Source organism: Betta splendens, chromosome 24 (genome assembly GCF_900634795.4).
Source record: "Betta splendens chromosome 24, fBetSpl5.4, whole genome shotgun sequence".
Taxonomy (NCBI): Eukaryota; Metazoa; Chordata; class Actinopteri; order Anabantiformes; family Osphronemidae; genus Betta; species Betta splendens.
In genome coordinates this window covers 6,295,379-6,309,937 of record NC_040901.2, presented here as the reverse complement: position 1 = coordinate 6,309,937, position 14,559 = coordinate 6,295,379, and the positions used below count along the sequence as shown (strand labels likewise).

Below are 14,559 nucleotides of genomic sequence, written 5' to 3'. Positions count from 1 at the left end.
GTCCTGTCGGCAGGATGTGACCGCTCGACAGGTTAAAAGGCAGGTGGAAGTCAAATTCCTCCGCCGGGGGTTCATCGGGGAGTTGTGTATTAATTTTAGGGCTTTCGTCCAATGCGTGGCTGCAGCAGGAGAGGCCCGGCCTGTGCAGGAATGCCGGCCTTGTCCCTGTTTACTCGCGTGGTGTTTGCTCTGCAGCTGCTGATGTGAAGTTTGACCTGTTGCTGCTCCGGCTGCTGCGCAAACGCACGTGAAGAGACCCAGATAGACTCTTATCTGCCCTCGAAACAGGACTTTTGGAACTGAGGGCGCTGCTCGCAGGGATTTTCCGGTCCTGTCAGGCGGTGTACAGCATTTGAATGTGTGTCACGAGCACTAGCTGGGTCTTCTGTGAAGCACCCGTTGCAGCCGCCCGGCGTTGCATCAGGCTCCGCCCTTCGCACAGCTGTCAGTTCACACGCCGGCCTCTGGAGCAGGTTTCGCGGCGTCGTCCTGTTCGGCGGAGACCGCCATCGACGCTCCTCTCGCTTCCTCCTCCGGCTTCGGACGCGATTCGCTCACAATCGCGCGTCCCGCGACCGCTCGCCCGGCGAAAGCTGCAGAGGAAGTGTTGGATTGGACTGAAAGCGGTTGTAGCTGAGGACTCGGCCGCTGCATGGGTGGGGACCGGGCCATTGTACGCCTTTGAAGGGCCCGGGTTGGAACAATGAACTAAATAGAAGCTCGTTGGCAGTTCCTCTGTCACTTGTTTACACAGGCGTTCCTCTTTGATTTTAATCTCGCCTCACTTCTTCATTCAGCAGAACAGGAAACCATCAAATGCAGACAAAAAGCCTTTCAACATAAAGGGTGAAAGGTTCAGTTTGCTCATAGAAGCAGAAAACAGGAAAATAATAATAATGTTGATAAGCAGCTATAAATCCTCTGCTTCCTAAATGCAGGTGAAGGACTCAGACTCATTACTTCCATCTCCACCTCAGGCGGTCTGTGTCTGTCCAACGCCGTCTCCATAGAACCGGCCACTTTAGCGATGGCACGCTCAATTTACCTAAGGAGTCAAAGGCTGAGTCGAATCAAGTTTGGCCTCAGGCTTTTTCACAAATGTGCACCAATGCGACAGTGTCATGCAGATTCATTCACACATTTTGACAGTATTTAAAACACAATTACAGAGTGTGGCTCTACAGCTCAGGTTTCCTTTTGCAGCTTTTGTAACTTTGGATCTTATCATCTAACCTTTAGCCACAAAACCTTGTTTACTGCGTGCCTCTAAAGAAGATGAAATGGATTTATAATATTCTGTTTGTATTTATCAGCCATCTGTTGGGGTAAAGTGTGCAATGTATTTATCTCTGCTGATAAATGTTTATCACATATAAGGTCATAAAAAATGTAGCAGTAAATAATTACTAGTAGGTGTTCTAGGAATTGTGCCACAGGCACTTCTGATGTTCATTCCAGACATTTTTGTTGTCACATCCCCACTTCCCATACATCGTGGGCCTTCCTTACCCAGGGCAGTGCATCCTTGGGTTGTCATGGGCAACAGGGCAGTAATATGCAGCCTTGCAGTCCTCAAACACGCCCCTCTGACTGCTTTATTATCCAGTTCAGCTTATCAAGTGGAAGATTCGTCCTTGGAGACGTTCTGTTTTCGTTGCGGCGTGAACCGCTGTCATTTGATTGAATGACTGTCCACAGTTGTCATGCAGGCATTTCCTGTCGAACAACATCCACCGCAGACGCCCACCGAGGGACTTTGGGGACTGGCTGGACTGGGCCGAGGTTGCAGCCCCAGACAGCTTCAGCGTCTGTTGTCATGGGGCCCGTTTAAACAGAACCATGAAGCGCCGCCTGCAGAGTGACATTCAGCTCGTTCAAAGCTCCTCAGACTCTGTTGCATATTTCCCTTTGCCTCGGACAATGTGCTAATAATTACAGGGAGCCGGAGGCCCGTGTGTGCATTTGGTGCAAAGAGCGGTGGGGGAGGTGGGAGAGCAGCAGCAGAAGCAGCGGCAGCTATAATGCAGATGTAATTAACGGAGGCGGTGCGTTCAATAAACAGCTGGAGAATCCAGCTGAACACACTGAATAGTCAATTAGAGAGATTTTAACTTTAATGTAAGCTTTTAAATTCACTGACGTGGTTGTTTAATATTTTCTAACACCTGACTTTGTTTTTTTTCGTCGGTGGGTTAATGACGAGTTCACGTGACAGGAAGTGACATATACCTTCCTGTGCGAGTCTCTGCACGCCATAAAGGAAACGCACACAACAGCTAGGATGCATGTGTCTGTCTGGGGGTTCAAGTCTGGTTGATTTGAAGTAAATTGTGTGTTTGTTGCACAGCGCTGTAATTACCGGGGTAGGATTTCTACTGCGAAATGGAAAACGGTGCACTCTGAGGAAAGGCCAGAGCGTTTAGTGCCTAATTTTACCTCTTGTTAATTTGCTGCCGCTCGCGTTGAGTGGTGATAAACCCGGCAATCAAGTCAACAGGCCTCAACACCTTCTATAAAGAAAGGTGCTGTTTTAAGGGCTGGTGTTCACGTTTTGTCTAATCATTAGCAGTAGTGTCAAACTGAGCAGAGTGTGTAAATGTCTCTCTCTCTCTCTCTCTCCTGTTCTCACAGAACCAGACACTAAAACAACACTCATCCCTAAATAACACACACCAAACTGAATCCAGAAATAACCCAGCACACACACACACACACACAGGCTCCCCACTTGCTCTCATTAATGCCCCGTCTGAGGAGCCATCTGCTTTGGTGTAAAGCTCGGGCCGGCAGCTGTGCACGGGGCCCGCGTGCACGGGTCATGCACGTGGATGGCAGGTGCATCCCAGTCCCAAAGACGAGACCCCTAGGATCTCTCTCTGGGAGGGTTGATGTTTGCTGTTGAGCTGGGAAATAATCTATAATTCATTCTCAGCTGCAGCACTTCCTGACCAGCTGACTGCAGACGTTGCTCTTCTCTGGCGCGCAACAAGTTTATTTGGCCTGTGGTTTGATTCAAAGCGTTTTCTGAGGGCGTCAAGTGACTTCCTGCTCTCCTGCTTCTCACATGATCTCACAAAATAGTTTATTGTGCCGAGATCGGCCTCCCCCGGCGCGTTACACGCGGCGAGCGTGCGCGTCGGTGCGTCGGGGCCGCACATCGTCCTTCTCCACCCGTCGGGTTTGACTGCCTCGCGACAAAGCCGCCTGTGTGTGCGATTGGTTCCCCCCGCGGGGCGCCTACGGCCGCCGAGGGAGCCCGTGGTGTCCGAGGCCTCGCAGAGAACGGGGAGAATATGCTGCGCCATCTGCGCCGCGGTGCGCGCTCCACGCGGGCGACAGCTTCTGCCACGGGCACGCGCTCAGGCGTCGCATCACAGGTAGGACGACCGCAGCGCGTGAGATCGTACCATGACTCGGTTCAGTGTCACATCTCTGCTTTAATACCAGTTTGCATTGTGTTTGGAAGTCTTAGCTCCAGCTACAAAAGCCCATTTAAGCTTTAACTACGACGACGCCTTCGCTAAATTGCAGGGATACGTCTGCTTTGTTTGCGCCTGTCTCTATGGCAACGCTGGAAAGACTCGCCGGCAGACGGCTGTGGCACGTCCACGCGGTCTCGATTGACTGCGTCGATCCCTCTTCCCTCCTCGCCGATCCTCCGCCGAGTATCTGTTTCCATCTTTTCGAGTGAGCTTCGGCTGAATCCAGACTGACCTTTACAATATAAACCGCACGGACATCCCAGAAGTCACATTCAGCACGAACTGGGTTTGATGCGCTCGCTAGAATGTGTGACAGGCCCAAATACCAAAGCACCAGCTGTGTCCTCTGACAATGTTTATATCATGTCTATGTCGTATTCATGTCTATACAGTTAACATTAACGTGAACTCCTCTCCGATTCATGATTTGCATAAAGTCTGACATGTGCACAATCACACGCACAATCTGATGTGTGATTTGCCTACCAAAACTGGTTTCTAGCAGCAGGGCTGTTCACCACTACACAGTGTGGTACAGACATAATAGTTTCCTTTTTAATTTGGTTAGTTGCATCATTTGTGAGATAAAATGTCAAAGCAATTTGGCATAAATGTGGGTTTTATTTGCAGCTGCTGGCCCAGTTCAGCAGCCACGTGCACAGCTGCAGTAAAAACAGGTTGACGCTGACGAGCCAACACATCCATGTCCAGCTTTTTGGTTAATTAAAGACATCTAGATGATACCAGCTCACACCAACGAGGGGCGGCCTCAGTCGAAGCAGCTCCCTTGTCTATTTGTGCTGCTATGTTGTCAGAGAGAAAACATTCTATTAACAAAGGAGTCCTGTTCAGGCCTCCGTCGATGCGCAGCATCTGTTCTGCTCAAATGTCTTGGCAGGTTGCTGAGTCCATCCCCAGATGAAGCCGAGCTATGACCTCGGTGACATGCGAAAAGCCAAAGTCTCCTGCAAGGATTACTGTAGCATTGAACACCTATTGAGTATTTATGCCCAAAACAGCTGATTACCTGACAAAAACTGACTGCTTATTCACTCGGAGCGTCTGAGTGAATAAGACAAACAATCCCCACAGTCCAAATGGGATCCTCGCCCTCCAGATTGATTATTACGGCCGTCCACTGTGCAAATTAATGGGAGCGATGGGGATTCATTCTGCGTGAAGGAGGCGAAACATTTTCTTTTTTTCATGCTGGATTTCAGCCAGAGACAAGGGGCAGACAGATAAGGAAGAGAAAAGAGATAAGGAGATGGCAAGCATGAAAGAGAGAAGCAGAATGAAGGAGGGTGTGACCTTAATCCTGGAGTGGAAAAGAAACTACGCTGACTGTAGTTTCACTCACACACACACACACACACACACACACACACACACACACACACACACACACACACACACACACACACACACACACACACATCTGGTCCGTCCAGTTTCTGGTCTATATCTCATATGAAAAGTATGCTGGATGTTGTGATAGAGAAAGTGAATACAGCGTACTACTGCCTAACTCCATTATGCACAAAGTGACTGCAGTGGCCCAACGAGGGAGTGGTTCCTTCATTTGTGAAGCTCATTCATGAGTCACCAACCATTGCAGTTTCCTCCACAGCACTAGGCGAACGGGTGATCGTCTCACGTATGACAGCTGTGCATGTTATGCTGATTCAGATATATCCAAAAACAAGGGATAACCTCACCACAAACAACACTCCTAAACCTGAGCACAAGCCACTACACGCTCCACCACCTCACCCACATAATGTGTTTATTGTTCAATAATACCATGGGTGTGGGTCCAGCCCAAATTCTTCCCACAGAATGTACTTTCTGTCTCACCGAGTACCAGCGAGCAACACCCAAGTCGTTGGAGGACACTGTGACAGGTACTGTATGCCAGCAAGGCAGCGACCCATGCATTCCTGTCAGCTGGATCACTGCTACAAAAACTCACGTGGTAAAAAGCAGTGGGTGTTTTTTTTTTTTTTTTTTTGGAGCAATCCACGAGCAGATTTACGTTCAGACCTACGCATCTGGTCAAACAGCTACACTCGACTAACTTCATACACTCGTTGCCAACTGATGCACTGCCCTCATGTGGCCACAGCCTTAGTAGGTTTGCACCCCGGACGCTTTATGCTCGTGTGCGCGTGACGGAGAGAGATATGGAATGAATGGGGGAGAGAGAGAGAGTACGGGAGGGAGGGAGGGGGGTGCAGCCGGCCTACATCCGCCCCCCAACTCTAGTCTGGGGCGCAATGGTGACCCACATCCCAGCGACACCACACCCCCGACGCATCACATTACGTCAGACTTCATAATAACCCACGAGAGCGGACCTTTATGATTATTAAATTCAAAATCGGAGGCTGTGGGCTTGTAATTTAAATCCGCCTCTTCGTGGCAGCGGACGTGGGCACTTCCTCGGGATTTTTAAGTACCTCATTTTATTCACTCACAGGGAGAGAGTCGGCGTCTCATGAAGGTTCCACCTATTGCTCCTTCTAGAGGGGGGTTTATGTATATTTGTTTTGTATTTCTAAATAATAAACATACGCCTGGTCATCATATTGTTAATCTGATATTTATCGACCTTTATAACCACAACAGGCATTAATAAATGTTTTTAAAGACAATTATCTTAAAATATTGTTGGATATTTTCGGACCCCCCCCCCTGCGTCAGGTGGTACGCTCCACTCCCTGCCGTTAGCCGTTGTTGTATTCAATGCTACTGGAGAGATTTGTCGCGATACAAACTAGCTACACACTGGCCCCAAAGCTACGAAAAGATGCTAAATCACGGGATTGAATCAATAAAACAAGCAGCAAGAAGTCTGGAAAAACTTTGTCCAACTGTGCACAAACTTTAATAGACCACCAGCCGAAGCGCTCCCCTACAATTCGGAGAGTGTTAGCCTTGTTTTATCTCGCCACTCTCCCCAGTTGGACGCGCTTCTCCCTCCTGGATCCGTCCAGTCTGATGAATTCGCCGAAAAAGGACGGGGACGACGACGAGCCCGTTAAAGACCCGGTGAAATACGGCGAGCTGGTCATTTTGGGGTAAGTCTCCAGAAACCCGCCGCCGTAGTAGAACGCGTGTGGAACGGGGAAACGCTCCAGCGGCAAATTACCGTTAAGCGTGTAGCGGCGGCGTCGGCACAATAAGCCACGAGTCGACGTGAGAGTTCGGCTTCAATCGGGTCCTTTTTATAGAACGTACGGGACGGGAGATTCATCACGATGACGTTTATGAGCCGATCTTTAGGTTTGTCGTTTACAACCGGTCCACGGCTGTGTAGTAATGTCACAAAGTAACTTCGCGGACGCGATAAAAGCACGTTTTCTGCAGCCATGTCGGCGTGTTCGCGTTTGAGCGTCGTGCGGGCTCGGTTCGCGTGTAAATGGGCCGAAGCGCACACTACTACGGATGGAATCGCGTTTTCATCAATGGTTGTAGTGGGGGGCAAGCACCGCCGGCTTGCACGGGCTGAAAACCCCCCAATGATGTCATACTACGCTGGGTCTGCTAAAAGTAGGGCTGGGGATGATATCATTGTCTGAAAAATGCATGCGTCCTGCTGAGGCTCCTGAGTCATGAAGCCTTTTTGCTGTGATATTACTGTGTAATAGCGTGTGGCTGGCAGATGACCATCAAAGCTACGGATGGAGGAGGAGGAGAAAAGCCCTTTTACATCACCAGCACCCCCCCCCCCCCCCCCCCCCCCACACACACACACACCAGCACACAGTAGGCAGGATGTGCTGACAGCCACCAGCTTCCACAGCATTTCCACCCCTCCAGCCTCCAGCTCACCGCACACTGTGCAGGGTCCGCAGGGGCCGCGTCCGTGTGCACGGTCACATCCCGGCCCCCGCAGAGCTTCCCGTGCACGCCAAAGATAACTGACCCCGCGGCCCGCCTCTTCCTCCCCGGCTGAACACGGCGTGAGGAGGCTGCAGCCTGCCCGCATCAGAATGCTGATGAGTCGCCCTCCGCGTCATCTGACTCTTTGAACAGAGGGGCCTTGTGCATCCTCAGGAAACGGCACTGAGGTCCTCGGGCCTCGCGCGTCGCACGGCATAATGCTGTTTGAGGGTAGAAAATGCATTTAAACCCTGTAATGACTGAGGGTGGGTCGGGTCTCGCCCTCACAGGGTGAGAGCCCCAGGCTACAGGCTGTTGTCGGCATCATCTCTGTGGTTCTCTGATCCGCGCACGTACAGCGGACACAGCACCGGTACAGTTGTTTACTTCTTCCTGTCAGATGTCACGTTTTCTCACCCTGTGAGGTGCAAAAGCGTGATCGGCTGATCACATGACTTGTGTGGTCGATGCCTGCTTCGTTGCGGCCCGTGTGATGTTTGCGCTGGCTGCCTGCCATCGCTCGTTACCTTGGTTGGCCTGGACGGCATGTTCCGTGCTGGTCCGGCCTCGCTTCTACCCCACAGCTCCCACATCCACGCCGCCTCTCGTCTCCCCTGCTCTCCCCCACACCTCTTTATCTTTAGCCCCTCTTAACATGTCATTCTGGTGCATTTCTCCGCCCTGCCCCGTGTTTTGCTGAGTGCTGGCTTTCACAGAAGCCCTCCTCCTTGGTGGCATGCCCTCAACGAAAATAAACCCGGTGTCGGGGGGCAGAAGGAGTGAATATTTCATATCGTGCTTTATGATGCATACATACGGGTGATCCAAGCCAGGACTGCCCGGCAAATGATTCCTGGCGGAGCTGCTCGTCCTCACGGCTTTTCTTTCCTCTCTCCTCTGGCTTCGAGTCACTTTCTCGTAGTTTTGTGTCTCTAAGAGCGCCTGACTGCTTTTATTTCTGCCAAAGACACTGCCCACAGGTCTCTCGCACCTAAGCTGATTTTCTCTCCTGTGCCCTATTTCCATTGGCACCGTTTCATATCTGGTATGACTCTCACGTGCTGTCGTTGCTGTCTTCTTTTCCCTGACCCTGTGCTTCTATTGCCGGGCAAGGCTCAGATTGAAGTGACAGGTAGTGCAGGTGAGTCATCTGTAGTGACTGGATGAAAAAACAGCTGAACATAACACTGATGCTCATAATTTTGAGCTCATATTCAGAGTCCTGACTAATGCTAGTTGTCCCTTTTCAGCTTAATGTGACTCATAAATGCCCAAAGTGTGCTTTTTATCTATGTGAATAGAATCAGGGGTTGTAGAGCGGCAGAGATGTAGGAAATCAACCGAGCTTGAACTCTAATTGCAGGAATTGCGGCAGACATCTCTGGCAACATCTGGAGCGTCTTATTTATAGGTTTAGTTTTCCCACAAGTGATGACAGATTTTAAATACAGCGAGTAAATACGATAACGGCGTTTTTCCCACCATGAGGCTTCCTCCATGAAGTGAGATGAACTGCAGCCAACGAGTGTGAAATTGTTTGCACAAGTCTCTGAGGTGAATTCTCGTCACGAGGCTTGTTCCAATATTTTTTTGTTATGTTTGCTTGTCGTTTGTCGTCACTCCAGGTACAATGGCTCTCTTCCCAGTGGAGACCGCGGGCGCAGAAAGAGCCGCTTTGCTCTGTACCGAAGGGCCAAGGCCAACGGTGTCAAACCAAGCGCCGTGCACATCCTCAACACGCCCCAGGACAGCAAGGTGTGTGTGTGTGTGTGTGTGTGTGTGTGTGTGTGTGTGTGTGTGTGTGTGTGTGTGTGTGTGTGTGTGTGTGTGTGTGTGTGTGTGTGTGTGTGTGTGTGGGGGATGATCCAGGGTGTGAGGGTAACTCATCATGCTTATCGCCGGTGTTGTTTCAGGCCGTGCACAGCAGGGGGCAGCACAGCATCTCCTTCACTCTGTCCCGTAACCAGACCGTGGTGGTGGAGTACTGCCACGACAATAACACAGACATGTTCCAGGTAATACACCGAGGACATCAACACAACGGGTTGCCTCGTGTCCTCAGACTCATTAAAGGCTGGCCTTAAATGTTACCAAAATAGTCCCAGAATAATGACCATGGACTGTTTCCGCTCGCCAAATATGCTGTTAAGTAATGTCCTCAAAGCAAAACCTGCAGTTGGTAAAACATATTTAATAAAACTGTGCCCATTAGGTGTTAAATAGGAAGCCTTGTGATAAAGCTACAGGACCGTCTATTTTTACACAAAGACCTGCTCTCAAAATAGTATCACAGCTGATTTTTGAATCTTTCCACCAAGTTGCCTTTGGCAACACATAATTTAACCGTACAAGATAAAAGTGTTGCTTTGATTACTTACTACATTTGTTTTGACTCCCGCAGATCGGACGCTCCACAGAAAGTCCCATTGATTTTGTGGTGACGGACACATCTGGAGGGGGGAAGGAGGCTGAGGACCCGTCCATCGCCCCCAGCACCATCTCACGGTTTGCCTGCAGAGTGGTGTGTGAACGCAACCCCCCCTACACCGCCCGCATTTACGCTGCAGGCTTCGACTCCTCCAAAAACATTTTTCTGGGGGTGAGTGTCCTAGACTCAAAACCCCTTACATCAAAGCTGAATCTTTAGTTTTACATTGAGGTTGGTAGAGGCTTTATGCACTGTATCATGCGTTTGTGCTGCCACAGGAGAAAGCAACCAAATGGAAAAACCCTGATGGACACATGGACGGGCTGACCACCAATGGGGTGCTAGTGATGCACCCTGAAGGATTCCCAGAGGATCCCAAGCAGGGGCTGTGGAGGGAAATCTCAGTGTGTGGGGACGTGTACGCCCTGCGGGAGACGCGCTCTGGGCCGAGCCGCGGCAAACTGGTGAGTCACCCGCTGGCCTTTCTCTGTGGCGGCCTCACGGGGCAACGTTAACGTTACCGTGCGCCCCTTTCTGCAGGCCGAGGGTGAGAGCAGTGCGCTGCGTGACGGCTCCCTGGTCGACCTGTGTGGGGCCACCCTGCTGTGGCGTACAGGCGAGGGGCTCATGCGCGCGCCCACTCTGCGTCACCTGGAGGCCCTTCGCCAGGAGCTCAACGCGTCCCGGCCCCAGTGTCCCGTCGGCCTGAGCACCCTGGCCTTCCCCAGCCTGCCACGCAGCCACAGGTGGGGGCAGCGGACAGTGGAGTGATGTCAGACGAGGCCAGGAGTTTACAGCTTTAAAAGCTTGACCGTCTCTTTGTGTTTCTCAGCCTGGAGGAACGTCAGCCGTGGGTCTACCTCGCCTGTGGCCACGTCCACGGACGCCACGACTGGGGCCAGAGGTCCGAGGGGCAGCAAGCGCCCGTGGAAGGTGAGGGCTCCACAACACGCAGAGAATGTCCCCTGTGCAGGAGCGTGGGGCCCTACGTGCCCCTGTGGCTGGGCAGTGAGCCTGCGGTGTACGTGGACGCCGGGGCTCCCACTCACGGCTTCGTGCCGTGCGGCCACGTCTGCTCGGAGAGGACAGCCAGGTACTGGGCCGAGACCCCTCTGCCGCACGGGACTCACGCGTTCAGGCCCATCTGCCCCTTCTGTTCCACTGCTCTCAGCTCTCCTGGCTGGACTCGGCTCATCTTCCAGGGCCCCATCGACTAGATGCTACAACACAACAACCACCGTCACAGCAACAAGAAAATACCTGAGCTTCATTCAAGTAGCAAGAGTTGACCAGTAGGGAAAAAAATCCTGATTATTAAAGCGTTTTCACCCTTTGGGTGTGGGACAAACGCCAGCATTGCTACTGAATGCAGCTGAGGCCTGAGTATTCCTTCCCCTTGTTTATCCTTGGATGCTTGCTGATTAGTTTAAAGTCAGGACAGAGTGATCAGCAGTTCTCAGAAGTAACGTTGTACTGTATATACACAGGGGCTTCAATGCTGCTCCTTCACATACCGCAGACAGGTTCCCTCTATTGTCACAACCTTCCATTTCTGGTATATTTGTCTGATGACACATTTATGCTCACTTTGTGGTCTCAGCAGGTTGATCGGCGGCAGTGGGAGGTTAAACGGTGAGAGCAGACTCGTGCTTCCATGCTGCTTTTCAAGCCCCTAGTGATTCATCAGGGCAAATGTGTTAACTACTGTTTAAATCAGGCTGTTTTGGGTATATGCAGTTTTCATCCGTTCACTTCCCACATCATTTCCATGCTAATCTATGCAGAGAGATCCCCCAAATGAGGCCCCTGGTGTAGTATTAGATAGGAACGGTGCCCAGCAGGCTCTTTTATTAGCACTGATGCTCCAAAGGTGAGATTAAATCATACATGAATTAACCTGATCATCATACAGTCAGAAGATAAACAAGGGCGAGGAATAAACCTGGGAAAACACACTTCATAACTCTTTTAAAGCAATAATAGCACTCCCCTAAATAAGCTAGATGTTGTGCTGTGTTTGGTCAGTGGTCACTTTAAACAAGACTATAATGGTTTCCAGGTTAAGGGCTCAACCAGAGGCGTATTCAATAGAGTTCTTTCCCATTCACGGTCCCAGACCAGTGGTCTACGTGTGTGTGACGTAACCAAAGCATTAGAATTTAGAGATGTACAACTGAATGAGCAACTAAATATCTTCAAGTATCTTAAACATGTATTCACAGGGTCGTGCTGAGAGACATCAGCAGGTTAGGACCGCAGAGGGACATGAAGGCGTTGGTTTGAACACACTTCTGGTTACCGAATTATGCTAAACAGGGTCCGTTAGCACCATGGCGTGTCAAGAAGAATTAACGTTGCGTAACCTCAACAGAAAAAACACTTTTGTTTCAAAGAAGACTATTTTGTTAGAAAATGGGTCGTGGGGTTATTTACGGGAGGGGGGGTTCTTTTAGATGTTCAGTGTTTAAAAAAAAAAACAGACTATTTTTCTAACTAACCATTGGTTTTAGTTAACTGTTGTTACTCAGTGTAAGCGAGTTCTGTATGTTCCTGAATATCCTCGTGTGGTAGATGTAGGAGAGCTTGTGGGTGAGAACAACGTTGCCAACACTGTGTCCAACAAACACACTTAACACACAGCTACCGTAAAGCATTGCCCAGACAATGAATGTAGCCAAATACTCGGGCTATATTTAGCCTTCCCTGGTGCTCATATTGAATGGTCTATATTGTGATACTATTTTTGTAACTAAATATTATGGTGTAGCTTGGTAAAGTAGCTTGAAGAAGTGATCGTTTCGATAATAGCCTCAAATACGGAAGCTGTATAACTGACAACACACTCACTCGCTCACTCGCGCGGAACCTGCGTCTGGCTTGCATGTGCCGAACGTACACATCCAGTATCCACACTACACACACGCACACACTTATGCTAAGCGTTTGCACGGTGGATCAATTGCCAACCTGCTACTACTCGTACTCAGAGCGTTTGCCGCAGACCAAAATGTCTTCCGAGTCCTCAGCTGCAGTGTTTTTTTCAGTTTTCTCTACAAAGGAAAAAAAAAAAACTCATGCTTGATAGATGTGTGATGTTTGTGAATGAGAACTAACAAATCCCACTTTGTACTGCTATGCTAATGATTTCCACCAGACTACGCCACTTATTTAGTTAGTAATGCTAACTAAAGCATAATTATCCGTCTAAATACGCTCCCCTGACAGTGACGGGTTGTTGACGACGCAGTGTTGATAATTACTGTAGCTCAGGATCAGTGGAGCCAGATCCACGGCTCGCAAGCGAAGGAACACCGCAGGAGAGACCTCCAGTCAAACGTTGGGGTAGGTCGCCACAGGTCTAGGATCAGTCACATACGGGTCTTACTGTAAAGGGAAGAGGCGCAACCAGGCTGCAAACACATGTCGCTCAGCTGCCCTTCGCTAAGCCACCAAATCCAGAGATTCATGCTTTTGAAGAGAATATATACAACAACTAATATACCACCATTGGCATGTGGATGGAAGAACTGTTGCAGCACCATCACTGGCATCAACCTGACGTGTTTAAGTCTGTTTTCTGTTCTTCACTATTTGTTTTCTGTTTTATTGGAGCCTTTGGGTTTTAGTTGTTCACAAGCGATTTCCTCTTTTTGTTTAGTTAGTGTTGTTGTACGTTCAGGCCAACATCAGTAGCTCTTTCTTAACTTTATTGTTTTATTACATGTATTAGAACCAGATGGCAAAACCTCAAGAACTCATCACAATATAGGTGAGTGAGTAGCAGACATATAGTTTATGTTACAGCGCAGAGCCTCACAATAAACCATGCATTCCTTTAAAAAGCATCAGTGTTATGTACAGCTGTTTTGTATTATTTTATATCATATTCCTCTGTAATTGTCCGGTGCACAGACAATCGCTATACACATGTCAATAAACCAGTTAAAAAGTAAACTCGTATCTGTCTTATTGCACAAAACGCTGTCATATCTGAGAACGGAAGCCTTTCTGCGGTCGTCCAGCAGAGGGCGCTCTCCGCCCGCCGTGACACCGTGCCGCTCGTGAGGAGGTTGCTCCCAGTTGCATCACCTCTTCAAAACAATCAGCTGCTTTAATGAGCAGTTTTGGCAGTTGTGTTGATCACCACGCAAATGTGATAAGAGACCAAAAGTGTTCGGGCAATTGCAGAACGCCAGGTTTAAAATAGCAATTCAAAGGACTTGAAGTTTGTTCCTGTTGCGTCGCATTCAGGACGTGTGCTGACGACCTGCTGAGACTGGTCCCTCTCCCTTCTCTGGGAGTTTGTTCAAATATAACCGTAGAGTAGAAGCTTTTTTCCCTGTAAAGACTGCGAAGCCTATTTCATGGGTTTCTCTGTGCCACACTGCATTTAATCTTTTTCAGTGCGAAGGAAGCAGCACGTCAGCTGAAATGCTATAGAACCAGACTACATGTGTAAAGTAAGTTATATACCACAGTATGTTTGGGTATATATAATGTGTATATATAAACATATGTATACTATAAGCATGTACTATATATTACTTTGTAAGGCCATGAAGAAAAAGTACATTATATGTATAAAGTATAGTACACAATGTGTAGAATGCAAAGAACCTGGAGTTAGGGGTGTGTGTGTGTGTGTGTGTGTGTGTGTGTGTGTGTGTGTGTGTGTGTGTGTGTGTGTCAGGGGACGTAGCGCAGATGATGGAGGCCGCGTTTCGCACTGCAGCAGAATTCTCTGTGGAGGGATTCTGATCTCGA

At 49.4% G+C, this 14,559-nt stretch overlaps 1 protein-coding gene across 1 annotated transcript; it reads left to right on the top strand.

Annotated features, from left to right (window-relative positions):
- Window positions 1-5,755: 5,755 nt before the first annotated feature.
- Window positions 5,756-13,749, top strand: LOC114849720 (E3 ubiquitin-protein ligase pellino homolog 2). The gene is made up of 7 exons (XM_029141420.3): window positions 5,756-6,562; window positions 8,993-9,122; window positions 9,281-9,382; window positions 9,769-9,966; window positions 10,074-10,259; window positions 10,336-10,541; window positions 10,628-13,749. Exons 1-7 carry the CDS (start codon window positions 6,483-6,485, stop codon window positions 11,010-11,012), a joined length of 1,287 nt encoding a protein of 428 aa, XP_028997253.1. The 5' UTR covers window positions 5,756-6,482; the 3' UTR covers window positions 11,013-13,749.
- Window positions 13,750-14,559: the final 810 nt, after the last annotated feature.